General features: G+C 40.7%; 1 protein-coding gene across 6 annotated transcripts in view; it reads left to right on the forward strand.

Annotated features, from left to right (window-relative positions):
• PPFIA2 (PTPRF interacting protein alpha 2) overlaps nucleotides 1-11,701 on the forward strand; it is a 1,804,029-nt gene extending 1,792,328 nt beyond the window's left edge. For 5 of the 6 annotated variants that reach the window (XM_069228760.1, XM_069228762.1, XM_069228763.1 and 2 more), the window contains one exon: nucleotides 10,362-11,700. Coding sequence is in view for 1 of the 6 variants with exons in the window: in XM_069228761.1 (XP_069084862.1) it covers nucleotides 10,362-10,402 (41 nt within the window). In the remaining 5 variants the exon portion in view is untranslated. Of the gene's footprint in view, nucleotides 1-10,361 lie in introns of all 6 variants that reach the window. The other variant, XM_069228761.1, reaches the window with a different exon arrangement.
• Nucleotides 11,702-16,165: the final 4,464 nt, after the last annotated feature.

Here is a 16,165-nt window from a genome sequence, read left to right on the forward strand (position 1 = left end):
CCTTCCCTTTCCTTACATGTAAGGTACCCCTAAGGTAGGCCCTAGGTAGCCCCAAGGGCAGGGTGCAGTGTATGGATAAGGTAGGACATATAGTAATGTGGTTTATATGTCCTGACAGTGAAATACTGCCAATTTCGTTTTCACTGTTGCAAGGTCTGTCTCTCTCTCATAGGATAATATGGGGGCTACCTTTAAATATGATTAAAGTGTAGATTCCCCTAGAGAGTAGATGGACATGTGGAGTTTGGGACCCCTGAACTCACAATTTAAAAATACATCTTTTATTAAAGTTGATTTTGAGATTGTGCGTTTGGAAATGCCACTTTTAGAAAGTGAGCATTTTCTTGCTTAAACCATTCTGTGACTCTGCCTTGTTTGTGGATTCCCTGTCTGGGTCAGTTTGACAGTTGGGTTGTTTTTCACCTCACACCAGACAGTGACACAAAGGGAGCTGGGGTGTGATCTGCATTTCCTGATTAGCCATCTCTGCTAGGAGGGAGGGGTGGAGTGGTCACTCTCATCTGAAAGGACTGTGCCTGCCTCTGACAATGCTGTCTCCAGCCCCCTGGTGTGTGTCTGAGGCCTTGCCTGGGCAAGGCAGGATTTCACAAAAAGGTGTGAGTCCCCTTTGAAGAAAGGTGACTTCAAAGACTAAAATGGGTATAAGAAGGGCACCCAAACTTACAAACTTTAGAAACACTTCTGGAATCAAGGGGAACCTCTGCCTGGAGAAGAGCTGATCGCTGAGGAACAAGTGCTGCCCTGCCTGTGACTGTGCTTTGTGGAGCTTTCCTGCAGTGCTGCTTCTGCCAGAGTAAGAGGGCAAAGACTGGACTTTGTGTGCCTTCCATCTTGAAGAAGAAATCTCCAAGGGCTTGATGTAGAGCTTGCCTCCTGTTGTTGAAGTCTCAGGGATAGCAAAGACTTCTTCCTGCCAGCACCTGGAGTCTCTGGAGAGACCCCTACTCTGCTCTGTGGTGCCCTTCCAGTTCCTGGGACCCTGAAAGGAGAGGCTGGCAGCCTAAGGACAAAAATACACGCACCGAGCGCCGTGCGGAGAAAAGATCGACGCGAATCCGATCGCGGCTGAGAAAACGACGCGACGCCGGCTCCGCAGCTGAGAAACGACGCCGCAGGAAACGCGACCGGAGAATTGACGCCCGGAGCAGGAGAAACGACGCGCAGCATCGCTGACGAAGGCTGAGAGATCGCAACCTGCGCCGCGGGACTTTCGGACCGTCGCGTGGCTGGCTGTTTCGACGCGCATCGCCGTGCCGAGTTGTTTTCGACGCATATAACCGTGCAGGGTTATTTTCGACGCACACCGCCCGTGCGGGGTTATTTTTTACGCAAACCAGGTACTTTTACATCCTAGCAGCGCTAGTGTGTTGTTACAACTACCTAAAGACTCTTTTTATTTTAAACCTTTAAAAAATCATAACTTGACTTGTGTATGTTGGATTTTTGTCGTTTTGGTCTTGTTTTGTCTAGATAAATATTTCCTATTTTTCTAAACTGGTGTTGTGTCATTTTGTAGTGTTTTCATTAAGTTACTGTGTGTGTTGGTACAAATACTTTACGCCCAGCACTCTGAGGTTAAGCCTACTGCTCTGCCAAGCTACCAAGGGGGTAAGCAGGGGTTAGCTGAGGGTGATTCTCTTTTATCCTAACTAGAGTGAGGGTCCTTGCTTGAACAGGGGGTAACCTGACTGTCAACCAAAGACCCCATTTCTAACAGCTGCTATCTTGGAAATGAGACCAGGTAGAAATATGTTTTAGATAGTAATTAAAAATAAAATTCAGTGGTGAACTTGGATTTTTAATAAATATTAAGGAAAAGTAAATTTTTGAAAGTTAGCCTTAGCTTGCCTGAACTGTCAGAAGCCTAATTATCATAAAACTTTCGGATCTCAGCATGTGATCAGCCTCGTCTCAAACCCAAGTGTGACTGGTGTTTTCACTGTGTTACTGTATGAGTTATTGCTCACATACTTTACACAGAGGTTTGTAAAATAAGCCTGTCTGCTCTGTGCCAAGCTACCTGAGGGTAAGCACAGGATAATTTAGGTTGTGACTTACCCTGACAAGGATTTTGGTTCCTATTTGGACAGGGTGCATACCTCTGCAATTAGAGACCCAATTTCCAACAGTGAGGATTAGGATTAGCAGAATAAGTGTTTTCTACTACTTTTAAGAACAGCGTGGAAATATTCTGGCACTTGAATTTAAAAACATTGTATGATACTATAAATTCTCTAGGAATATACCAGAAAATTAGTGTTACAAGTGATAAAGCATTTGTTTTTGCGCTCAGCAGTCTTAGTTGCATTTATGGATTGCCAGTTGTTTATACCATGATTATAAATATGGCATTTCCCAAAACTGTAGAAGGTAGCCCATTGCTGTTGTAACCAATATGTTTTAATAGAAGAATGTTCTAAAGAATTACTTGTTTCTTTTGTTCTCAGACTAGGGAGTTTCCTTCTCTGTAATGTTAGCTGTTATCAGTCTCCTTGGATAAATACTTATCCATTGGTAGTAGATGGCAATCCTATTGTTTAGTGTCTTTTTGGTGTATGATTTGGTTGTTATAAACCATCAACAAATCACCCTGAAAATCTTTTTTGAGACTTAAATGCCATTATTTATGATCTGTCCCTACAGTTTTTTTTGTGGATCTTATTTTGTTCCTCCGACATTAGTCTCTGAGACAGCCTAACAATCTATTCTAGGAGAGATATGTCACCTGAGCCATTTATCCTTACTGTTTTCATTTCACCTTAAGATATGTGTTGGAAATTTCCCCTTTCTCCAGGGTCACTCAAGATGTTGCCTTCTGTAGCTGATCCAATTTTTGGGGGCATTAGTACTCAGGCTGCTTTACTCCTGTTAATCAGTGGTAAAGTGATTGTGCTATCCCTTCCAAACATGATAAAATTGGTATATACCTGATTGGGTTACTTAATTTACTTATAATTCCCTATTACATGTCACCCCTAAGGAAGGCCCTAAATTTACATAGGGCAGGATACATGGGATTAAAAAAGTATGAATGTATATTTAATGTTTTACATCTATGGCAGCCAATTTCACTGTGGTAAGACTGGCCTCCCATAATCTCACACTAGCTCACCTTATTACACTTAGTAAGAGCTAAAATCAGTTTGGGAACATATAGAACAATGCTTCTTCTACTGATTATAGTTGTATTTTAAAATTCTCTGTAGCAGTCAAGTCAGATTTTAGATTACTATTCTGGAAATGCCACTATTAGAAAGTTATCATGTTCTTGCCTGAGCCAAAGGTGCCTGGGTCACCTGACTATGACCCTCTCATGATGTGATGTGTATCCCCCCATAGAGTGGATAAAAGGGCCTGGGTGAGGTGAGGGTCTTTCGGACAGGATGGCTCAAGAGGATCTGCTCTGTTTGCATTTCAGAGAATAGCTTGGGGGCTGTACTCAGCTGTCCCTGACTTAAGAAGAAGCCTATCTTGTCACTGGCAGATACAGATCACACATAGGCCTCGACGGCTTTTGTTTCACTAGCCACGTTGAAACCTAACCCAGGGAAAAGGGAATAACTGACCAGAACCAGTTTAGGGCTGGTTGAAGGGGGTGAACCTACCCATAGGCTGGCACTTGCCATAAAAGTACAATCCCAGGCCCACTCATCAGAACACACCTGCAGCTGAGAAGATTGACAACGACTGCCTTGCTGTCTGAAGAAGAAAAACTGGACCTGCTTTCCCTGAACTGAAGACCCCAGACTCGATTCCAAGGATCAATCTGCAGACCTCCTCTTTGAGCTACAGGGGCACAACAAGCTTCCAGAGGCCTTTTCTGCTTTCCAGCTGACCAGACCCAATGAAATCTGACCTACTCCCCTCTACTAGCAACTGAGGAGTGAGTCCTAACCCCCAAGTGTTATCCGCAAGATCCTGAACCCTGGGCCATAGTCAGATGTGCTTCTTCCTGCTTAACTGAAGGTTTCACTGGATATGAATCATGAAAAAGCCCCAGAGAGCTGCACAGCTCTTTACTGAAGGCTTCACCAGATCTGATGCAAAGTGATGCAAATCACCACGGCCCACGCTGCTTTTGACTGAAAGCTTCATTGAATCTGATGCAGAGTGACGCAGAATTACAGAGCGATGGAGAGCCATGCCACACGCAGGCCTCATGTTGAAGTCAGAATGCAAAACTTCCAGAGGGACAAACCTGGCCCTGTATCCTGCCCATGCTCCATCGCGGTCAGCCTGAACCTCTGTCTTTATCCCAGTCCAGCATGTCCAGATACCCTCTGCAGGCACTTTGCGCCTTTTGGTGCTATTTGTACCTAAAATGTTAAAACCTCATAGCTCCTGTTCTAGTAATTTGATTTTTGTCATTTTGGCATCACTTTGTTAAAATATCCTCTATTTGTTTATGTTGATTCTTCTGTTTCTTGTGCTGTGTTTTCACTTTATTAATTTTTCAACACTGAAAAATACTTTACACATTCCCTTTACGTTAAGCCTGACTGCTTTTGTGCAAGCTATCAGAGGGTTAAACACAGGTTTATTTAATGCCTTTTGTGTTTCACCCTGGCCAGGATTGTCAACCACACAAGTCACAATTCACAGGATTGTGATTATTCTTTCAAGTGGGTTCTCACCGCTTCAGCAAATAACCCTAATGTATACAGTACCCCTTTAATATAATTAGCATGATTTATACCATCAGTGTGTAAATTTGTGGTGAAATCTATGTATTTTTAATATTGTCAATTGCCTAAAAAGACTGTATCTCATTAGACTTTGGAACTGTCTGTTGATGTATTTGCATTTTAACTGCAAGTGGTTGCTTATGGGTTTTTGATGATTTGTTATATTGTTTAAGAGACAATGGGCCAGATGTATCATACAACCGATTTGCGATTCTCAAATAGCGATTTTTAAGAAATCGCTATTTCAGAAATGCAAAAAGGTATGTATGATTTTTGCGATTCAGTAATAGCGATTTCTTAAAAATCGCAAATGCTATTACCGAATAGCAAATAGAGAATCTGTCCCCATTCGCACCCATATCTGCGAATTTTTAGCATTTCGAAAATTGCGATTTCTTAACCAGAAATCGCAATTTTGGAAATGCGAAACCCCAAGGTGCTGGGGGCCTAAGGCCCCCTCTGCTGCACCCCGAAATTTTTGGGGGGGACATGTAAAAGGGCATGTGTGCTTTACATGTACATTTTAAAAATTCATTTTAAATGCATTTTTACATTTTGCACATGGTTACCACCAGGTTCAACCTGGTGGTAAATAGCGATTCCTAAATGCCCAATTCGCATTTAGGAATGTCTTCATACATGTGCTAAGAAATCGCAAATAAGGGATATTTGCAATTTCTTATTTAGAGAGTCGCAATTTGCGACTCTCTAAACAGGGTTGCAATTTTAAGGAATCGTTATTTTTGCGATTCCTTAAAATTGCATTCAGAATGTCTTTCATACATTCTGAACTGGTTTTTGCATTCGGAAACGGGCATTCGCACCGTTTGCGAATGCAAAAAACTTTTATACATCTGGCCCAATGTCTGAAACACGTTATTGAACTGAATATATTTTATTGTATTTTATTTCTCCTAATTGTAATAATGGCAGTTAGAAATTTTTATTTAGCTGTAAATAACTTGCAAACGCCGATTTTAACAGGTATTGCTCAATGTATTTACATATAATTTTTTCAATTTCATGTTATCGGTCTGAGGCAAGAACAAAATACATGTATTATGTATCCACTTAATGTGTTGACTTTATTCTTGCCTTTCATTACATCATGCTGCTAAATACCCCAACATTATATTTGCCTATGGTGGGGGTAATGGTTATGGTAGTACATTCTTATTATAGGTTATAATCATCACACATAATATGTTTTTGAAATATATGTTTAGCCATCTGATGCAACACGCTCTGCAGATCAAATTATGCTGGTTGGGCACTTAGAAAATAGATCCGTTCTTTCAATTTGTATCACACTGTGTCATCAGTCAGATTCTGCAGTTTTCTGAGTTTTAATGAAGCGCAGACAGCTAAATATGTATAATTATCTTCAGTAGTGTCCCCTTAACCCAGTGTCTTCCAGGGAAAAAGCTAAGGGTGTTGGTATGTCCTATATTCCTCCAGCCATTAACTAGTAGTCCTTATGACAGGATATTTCTCAGGATGAGAGGTAAAGAAAGATTGATTGTGAGCGTCATTTGCTTTACGTCTGCCAGAACTGCGTCTCTAGATCCAAAACACACATCTGGGACATGAACAGAATTGTGTGCAATGCATATTCCTTTGGTAGTTAACTGCCCTACTGAGCAATGGAAATTTGTGAAGTAGGGGATAGGGTGAAGCTTTTGTCTATATGACCCATGTCAAATTGCAGAAGTGTCATTCTTCGATCTTCCCGCCCAACCATAAAACATTCACCTGCAAAAGGAGAAGCATAACTCACGCTAAATCTCCCACCTTGAACTTGAACAGAAAAGGAGAAACCAACGAGGGTGCTATGTTAGGCCAGCTGTTCTACCTGTGGTGGCTAGGTGTACACCACAAGCAATAAGGTCACTATTTTGTAAGGTCCAAAGTTTTCAATAATTTAAACCTGAGCTCAAACCCTGGTAGCTGTGTCACAGAGCAGACATGCTTAACTTTGAGAAAATATGTAAAGCATTTAGAAGTACCAAAAAGTTTAAAAGTCATAAACACAACACAATAAGAATCACACTTCAATTTATAAAAAGAGAGAAAAATGTAATAAGCACAATCACAGCAAATATCCAATAACAGGAACCATAGATATGAATTTTGAAAGATTTAAGTGAAAATGGCACGAAAAAGCACAAAGTATCAATAGTAGTCAAGTGGTCCAGATACACTGGACCTAAGTGCTATTTGAGACCAACCGCAGTGGATCTCAAGCTGGATACATCAAGTGAATTGTCTCTCCTAGGGCCAAGAAGTAGAGAAGTTCGAAGACATTTCTAAGTCCCAATATTGGCAGGGACTTTGCTGTTTTTCTGAGGAAAACTCTTCTCCATCCAGGACAAAACTAAAATGCAATCTGGCGCCTTGGTGCTGCCATTTGGATATTTTTCATGGTTGGTCCCTTTGTAGCTCTGGGGAAAAATGTTTTGAATACGTTCCCAAGCTTCTTTTGGCACCCAGACAACCACGGGAGTACACTTTCGAGGCCTCCTGGACCTTCGAATGTGCACTTAAAGACTCTTAGGGTGCCAGGTAGAGGGCAATAGCAAAATGCAGTCTATGTCCAGATACTGTTTGTCACCTGAGATTCTTCACAGGACTGTCCTCTTAAGTTATGTAGTGTCCCTGGAGCTACCCTGGGGATCAACCTTATTATCCTTGGAGAAGTCAGTGTCAATGCCATGAGTCATAAAGTTATACTTTCTAAGTAATCAAACTTTGTGAGCAGCTATTTGAATTCTTTTAATAGTATGTGACCGATTAGAACCAAGAACAAAACTCTTTGTTCACAAAATTATTTGCAGATAAAAGGCCGTCAAATACTGCTTCCATCCAGAGTGTATTAGATGGGGAAACCAAATGGAGCTCCATCTTAAGTAGATTCAGCTTCAGGTAAAATGAGAAAGTCAAGTCTCAATATTACCGAGATGATCACTCAAGCACATAAGGTTTGCATGGAATGACGTTGGAAGATAAATCTATGCATCATCTTCATACTGGTGAATTGAAATGTCAGCAACCTACAGGTGATATACCTACTGCTCCATGGAGATATTTTAAGATGTTCAAACAAACAAAGAACCCTGAGACACACCACACCTAACCTGTACCTCCTTGCGAGAATAAATGCATGCCTATCTTTTGCTTAGTTTCGCATTACGGACTTGATGTGGTGCTCTGTGTTACTCATTTAACCGCCCTAAAGTGCTAGAGGAAATTGGACAAATTCACATTCCAGGGCTTTGAAGTGTACATTCATGATAACTGAGCTATAATGGCTAGTGTGGAAATCTAGAGATTTCATAATAGGCAAATTTTACTGTAAATAAGATAATCCTGGGCAGAGTCAGTGCTGATCTTTACCTGACAAGTGACTAATTCTCCAGAGTTTTACTGGTATCTGGCATTTAAGCCCAGATTCACTAACAACTTACTGCACTGCATTAAATGGAGAGAGCAGGAATGTGCCATATTTGATACAATCCTGCCCTCTCTCTGTGCTGGTGCACTGAGTGTTGTCTAGGATCAAAACAGGCAACCTTGCGCCATAGTGCAAGGATGCCTGCGTTACAGGTAGGATTGTTTTTGTGTAGGAAGGGCACCTTCCTGCACAAAAACAACCCTGAGAGGCATTTTCCTCTTTCTATATGTGCTGCAGAATGCAGTGCACATAGAAATAGGAAATAACTAAGAGAAACATATTTCTACTTGTTCTGCCTCTCTTGGGATGATGTACCATTTTAATGCATTCGCAGCTTTACTATACATAGGAAATCTGCGAATGTGCCACAATCCATGGATGGATGGATGGATGCATGGGAATGCCCACACTTCACTCACTGAACTCCTTCCCAATGCAGAGTAATGAAAGAGAGACTTGGGATGCCTTAAGTTACTCTAGATTTATTAAGCCCCACAGAGCCACAAAAGGTGGCTTTGCGTGGCTCAACAAACCTGACCTAATGGTTTGCAAGGGCAACGCAAGCCCTTAATAAATCTGGGCCTCAATATGCATCTGCAAGATTGTATTTTTTAAGTTTATTGCGCTGTAACAACAGATAATGATACAACTACATGGGGATGCCGTTTGATGATTCACCCAAATCAACAGTTCTGAACGAGATATCATTCTTCCATTTTGTGTCAAGTTTCTAATACAAATCACAGGCTAGGGAGAATGAGGCCAATCATTGATTTCGTCTACTGGTAACTGTATTACATCCACTCACATCCCAGTAAAAAAGTGTGCTCCACTATTAGCCTTAGAGGCTTTTCCAAAATGAGCAACGTCTATGATGCCGGGTTGGGTGGCAGCAGGAGCTTATACTGCCATCCTGTGTAGATTCCCCAGGACAAGTCTCTGGATTCGCCATTAAGGTAAATCCAAATAGTATTGCCTTACGGGTGAGCAGGAGACATTTTCTTCTGTAACCATCAGTTGCTTCATAGATGCATTTTAATTCTACCAGCCCATACCTCTCAGTTCCAGGTGACAGTAGAGGCTTACCTACATGCATATCTAATGCAGATAGGATTGTAGAGTATTGGCTCCTTAGCTGTGGAATTCTATTGGCTCGGAGCTGCGTGGCGTAGCCTGTCTGGCTCTTTCCAAGCGGGTTCTGAAAAAATGTCTTCTCTTCTAGCCAAAAGGCGCATCATCTATCTTCATTTTGGAGTCCACTTACCAATGACTCGTGGACTGAAAAACAATCACAAAGGTATTTTTAAGGAACACTGGTGCTCAAAAGAGTACCAGTCTAGAGTCCTGGAATTATCAAACACATTTAGGCCCTGATGCCCAATTTGTTGGAATCGAGGTGCTTTTTATCGCACTAGAAAAATAACCATACTCTAAGGTACGTTATTTATCAGCTGCGATAAATAGAAGCTAATTTAAGTTTCTGGGGAACAACATGCTGATTTTTGTGCTTACCACACCAACATCTACATCACACTGAAAATACTGTACACTCTTCGCCCATTAAAGTCCTGCAAGTTTGAACTGCCGAAATTTCATGGAGGATGAGGTATCTAACACACCCAGTAATTACCAGGTGCAGTAAATACCTCCCACCCTAGAATTAAGACCACTGCACCACCAGAAGCTTATGCAGGAGTCGGAAAACACCAAGTCTAATCAGGGCCTTATTGTGTGTTCCCACCATAGGTTCTCACAGGATCAATAGACATGCTATCAGTATAGGTCCTCTAGCTGGTCTAAACTTTGCCTGGCAAAGACAAAAGTTAAACAGCTGGTGCACACTTCGTTGCAAACCTCTTGAAGTTGAAAATCAATGCCACCTATAGGACGTTCTAATGGTCATTATCTGTCCAGTAATTCAGCTCTGTATCCTACACTCAGTAAGGTACGACATTTGATATTGTCAAAATAAAAAACTGTCGTTGGCGTAAATTGGCATATTACTTAATTGAAACAACCCAATATAGTAAGATTCAACACTGACCTCCTATTGCATCTAATATTTTTGACATATGAGTTTTTTTGTCTCGTTTCTTTAGGTTAAAGATTTGAGCAAAAAAGTAAACACATGACTTAAAAATAAATATATTAATTTTGGATGAAACGTCACACTTGTTGATATCACATTTCATGTCTTTGTGCAGGTGTCTTCTCTGCTACCTACTTGCAGCACACAAACACCTGAGAAGATGCCAACACCGAGAGATGGACCGTGTAAAATTAAAATGTGAATTTTTTCTTTCAACATGTATTAACGACAGAAACAGTAGTTTAATACAAAGGTGGAAAAAAAACTAATTTTGGAAAAATGCATTCCCATTGTCATTACTCATTTAATACGGATGTGCATATCCAATGCTTTTATCAACTGGAACCACTCATGTTTACATCATGTTCCAATTGTTTTTATTGTAATATACTAGATATATTTGTGTATTAACCGTGTATTTATTTTAACACGTCTAAGTCTGATGTAAATTGTTATAAATATGATTTTTGTTTTTTTATAAAAAGCAAAAGTACATGAAGTCTATGTTCTAACATTTTACAACTACGGTCAATGATGCTGTTTGTATCTTTCCATACCATCATTTTTACAGTTTTTGGATTGTAAGAGTCAATTTTGTGTACTTAGCAGAGTTAAAAGCCTGAATATTTTCCTTCTTGAAACCTGCTATTCACATGTATAGCTGAACACCTGCCTGGAATTGTGTCCGGTAGAACACTTCAATGTGGACCTGAACACAAAATGGAACTTTTGCAGACAGTGAAAATGTAGAAAACCTATAGAAATGCACTGTGATGGCTCTCCTGAAAAAAAAACTGTTTACAAGAGTCAATAGTAGATATTGAAACGTCTTATGTTATTGTGGACCAATAGAAAACTTGATTTCTTGAGTACTGCTTTTCTTTAGTTCTAAGACCAGCAAGCTTTAGAACATGACTTTCAAATACTACAAACAGACTGATTCTCCCATTTTCTACTGTAAAATCCCCAACCTCATTGACCTCTACTCTCTTCAATCTCCTTTCTTTTTTTGTTTTCCTTTTTTTGTAACAGGGCATTAGACTGTAAACCTATATTATGCTTTAAGCAAAGTTGGCCTTGCTCAGACTTCTCTGAAGTCTATTTTATCGAAGGAAATAACTGAAAGAGTGCAAAAGTAAATAGTGTATAAACCATCGTGGGAAAATACTACCTGCTGTGGCTTTGTTTGGTGTTGCCAATGTTGTTTATTCTGTTTCTGTGCGGAACATACAAGTGAAAATCTATGAAATTACATCATTTTTTCATTTGCTGATTTTCTGCCGCCTGGTTTTAGCTCAAGCACTCTAAATAGTTTATTTCTCTTTCAAAGTTTGCTACGTTTGCACGTTCATTAACATTTGTTTTAGCGAACAATTTTCCCTTTGACACTTTTATGTCAAAAGCTAATGGTGACAAACATTTTTCTTCCATTGCCAATAAAAAATAATGACCATATTCTGATCAGTGCTGGTTGTAATTTCCTGAAAACGTGCTTTTAGTTTTTTTAGAAAAAGCAGAAAAATATATTCTGTTTTGAATTTTCAGATTTATGTTTTCCCGAACGCTCGTGTGTACAGAGCTGGTAGCTTTGCTATCCATTGGATCTCTTGGCACTAGAATGAAGGCTGAGAATAGTTGCCAAGGCGTTAAATAGGACAGTTCAGCTTAGAGGAAAGAGTAATATTGATGATGTTTGCCAGATATCAGAAGTAAGAGTTTTCCAAAGTGGTTGGGCCATAAGTGAAAATGATCACACTTGCACGGCAAGATTTACCACGGATCTGTCTCGTTGGAAACCGACACAGAGACACATTGCTGTTTACTTTCCACTGAAGATTGTAATTTTACTTGCATGGTGCCCTTTTCGTGGCAAAAAGAGATTTATGGATGTCACTGCATCAAATGGGCTTTATTGGTGTGCTACTTGGGGCGATTAGATCAAACACCCATACATTTTTGTAAACAAGGCCCGATCTGCTAGAATGTCCAGATCTGAGTTTATAATCATACAAAAAAACATGCAATGAAGGTGTGCTAAAGTGCACATCTCATATCAGGTGTGTGGGATGCATAGGAAATTTGTCTAGGAATGGACATATATCGATAGAGGAAATACTACTGTAAATATACAGACGGTTGAGAGACAGAATAGAGATTGCTCTGTTGAACCTGGGCACTAGAGTAACCATCCTCGTCCCATGGATCCGAAGGTCTTGAAGATGATAAATAAGAGGTTTAGAGATGAGACTGAGTGCACTGTAGAAGTCACTTCTTGAACTACTGATGACAATAACTGGCAATGCAGACTCTTCAATGTCAGACAGGGCGGGGTCTTGTGCGTTAACTCCATTGGGGCGTGGATTGGAATAGTGGAGATTTCCAATATTATGTGTGAGAATACAGAGAGACCCCTGAAAATTAATGACGACCACAATCAGTAATTCCGGTCCCATGTCCCATATTTATTACGCATTCTCGATTCAGCATTTCACCCAGAGGTTCCATCTATTTTTCACATGCGGAAGCTCTGGGTGAAATTCACTGAATTCGATGGGACTCGTACTTTCAATGTGGCCGGTAAATCTGGCCCAATCGGAATTACAGAGTAACTCCTAATGAAATGCAACTTCTTAAAACTTACATGTACAAAACGTTGTGAATTATGTTATTTTAGGGAGCAAACCAGTTTAATGGAGGTAAGCCGATCTCCTTTAAAATATGGACTAATATCATAATCAATGCAATGTGTTTTCCAATCTGGGCAATGTTCAACACTAGTCAAAAACATATGGCCCGTATTTATACTTTTTTTAGCACCGCATTTGCGCCGCTTTTTGACGCAAAATGGCGCAAACCTACAAAATACAATGGCATTTTGCAAGTTTGCGCCGTTTTTGCGTCAAAAAACGACGCAAATGCGGCGCTAAAAAGGTATAAATACGGGCCATACTGTTAAGTAGACTGAGTCGGTACAAGAAAAAAACTCTTCCTGTACAACAAAAAGACACAACTACTTTTAACATTGACGATTAGCCTATCTCATAAACTACCACCAGAGGGAGCCCTGAACTTGTTTATCGACAGCTAAGTGTGTGCTCGCACATATTCACTTGAAATCGTTACTGAGCGCTCCTCGAACGGATAAACGTCTACAGAAATATCTTTTTGCAGTGAGTAAAATAAGTTAGACTGAGTTCTACTGGACATGGTATGCATGAAATGCAAACGAGAAATCGGAATGGATGGGAGCTTATTGTACATTCCCTGAATTTGATTTATATTCGCTCAACAAAGTATTTCATGGTAAACTCACCGCTGCCTGAAGGTATGGTTGCCTTTTACATTTACTTGAATGCTAAAGAGGATCGGGGACATTTTTACAGTGTAAACTTGAATGTACCACCCTAGTGTAAAATGAGCAAGTCTAAACTTGCACATGTTTAACTAGCACGATGAAATGTTGAGGTAAATCCACTAGCAGCATCATCTCCAAAAGTGTTATTCTCCCTCATAAGACCTTGCCGTTACATAGTGAGGGCGGCTCTGCCACCAGACAGGCACTGAACACATTTCATAGCGCTATAGTCCTGATATGGAGATCTGTCAAATGTCCTCTTCTTCCAAAAAATTCGACATTATTCCTTTTAAGCCGAGCATAGCGGTGCTCAAACGCTGCTCTTCTCGACATGTTGTAATTTATTCTGTGGTCTTTAACCATGACCATCACTTTAATTTGTTCCTGGACCTGCCTTTAAAAAAATCCCTTGATGTCGTTGGTAAACGCTTTATGTTTGTCCCGCCTTGAGGCTGTTTTGTTCACGCCTTGGAGCACTGTTGCATGGCTTATTGTACAATGGGGCATGTACCTTAATGTGGCGTACAATTTTTTCTTTTGCCTCGCCTCTTCGCTCATGGCGGTATGTTGTTTCTTCCTTTTCCTTGTTTTCAGGCATCTTTCTGTTTCTTTGCGATGTCTGTGGGGTCTTTTCATTTATTCATTTATTTATTTGCTGTTTTAAGTAGCACAAACTCAACACAAAGCTATTAGAGCACCTTATTTTTGCAGTTTTACATAGCGCAAACTTGATGCAAAGGTATTACAGCGCTTTACATGAGATTAAGTGAAATGCCCAGAATCACAGGATGTTGAGCCGGAGCTGGTGCTTGAACAAATTCCGCCCCTCCAAAGTCGTCAGCTCTGGCCCTTACGCCACATCCTCTCCCCTGGCGTTGTCTGCTGTGTGTTGGGCCAGTCGCTCTTTTTTTTTTTTAAATATAGCGCTTGGTAATAAAGGTTCTGCCATTTCATAGCACTGCAAAGCAGGTGCCATTCTTAACAAAATTACTATAATTCATGTGCTTTAACCCTGCAGAGATGAAGCGGTGAACAAGTATGTCAGGATTGTAATCTGTGACATTCTCTTTTTGCCAAAACCTCTCCAGTGGGTGCATTAACCAACTGACTTGAGTGGAGCTTAACACTAGGTGATAGCATGTGCTCTTGATAACTTCTGGAGGGTCACCAACCAAGCACATAGGTTTGTTCTAGGTAAGAAAATTGCAAAAGGTGTTGTCTCCAAAGTGGAGGAAAAGGAGTCATGATTCCAGACCCAGTACTTCACGGCCTCAAGCTTGATAGCAAAAACATCTAGCATTTGGATGTAAAGCAGCCATTTTCCTAACCATGTGGTGCAAAGAAGCTAACACAAGGGTGCCACAGTGAGAGGAGCAGCGTATCACAGGGCACAAAAGTGGAGCAAGCTCCATCACTTCCTGCTCTCAGTATTCACTGGTGTCATGGATTTGACAGTCCAATCACAGCTACTGTGACCTTGCAGATGCCACTTCCGGAAGCGCTATCTAAAACAGCGCACAAAAATTACTGCTTCATGTTTGAAGCGGCCTCATCTCGAACAGCCCCCACAGTTGACATCACAGGTACAGAGCGCTTCCCCATCACCCTTTGGACTCCTGTGTATAATGATCCATGCATCGTCTGTCAAAGTCCTGTAATGTTTAACCTGCTCTCCTCCAACCCCAGGCTTCCTGTAACCACTACACTAAGTTCCCATGCATCATTTAATGTAAATTCTATGCATTATATTCTGTGGTTACCAAGTACATGGAAAATCAATATCAAGAAAATATCTTTCTGACCCTATCAGGTGGCCCTTTTGTCACTCCTGCTTCTACTGGTGTCCCTCTCAGTGCTTCACTCCGCCTCTCCGTTTCTATAGGAATATATGTTTGTTTATATGGTTACCCACCCCAAGGACTACGTCTCCAAGTCAATCCTGGGCAGTAACAGTAAAGACTCCATGGGCAGAAGAGGTTTTAAACAGGAGATCTGTTGTTTCACAAACTGCGGCCACCAGGACCAGCTATTGCTTGTACTAATGTAATCCAAATGTGTTGTTGTAACTTAAACCTTTTTTTTTGTATAAGACGACAAAGAAAGACTATAAATAGACACTATGACGAGTCCAGATTTGTCTCTGGCACAGCATTGATAGGTTGTTATAATATGGCGCGCACAGGGCCACGATGACAAGACCATATACAATTGAAATAGTGTACATCAAGTGGGTTTTTTACATAATTGCATCACACATTTTGTTCACATTCCAAGTATTTGAAATTTGATGTCCCGGAATTAAAGTGAAGGTAGCCTGAATATGACCTAAGGTAGCCCACAGGCCTAATATTTCCTCGGCAAAGATCTGTGTGGCAGCAAGGATTAAATATTTGATTCCCAGATGGGCTAGCTTGGCCTGTCATCATCAGGGTGATACCACCTGAGCCTTTTAATGGTATATCACACCATCCCTGCATGGAAGGGACCAGCTATGACTGACCTAACACACTGAGTCCAGACTATTAGTGATACATTTTTGAACCCAGCAGAAGGGGTGCCACAAC

This window comes from Pleurodeles waltl, chromosome 4_1 (assembly GCF_031143425.1).
Source record: "Pleurodeles waltl isolate 20211129_DDA chromosome 4_1, aPleWal1.hap1.20221129, whole genome shotgun sequence".
Taxonomy (NCBI): Eukaryota; Metazoa; Chordata; class Amphibia; order Caudata; family Salamandridae; genus Pleurodeles; species Pleurodeles waltl.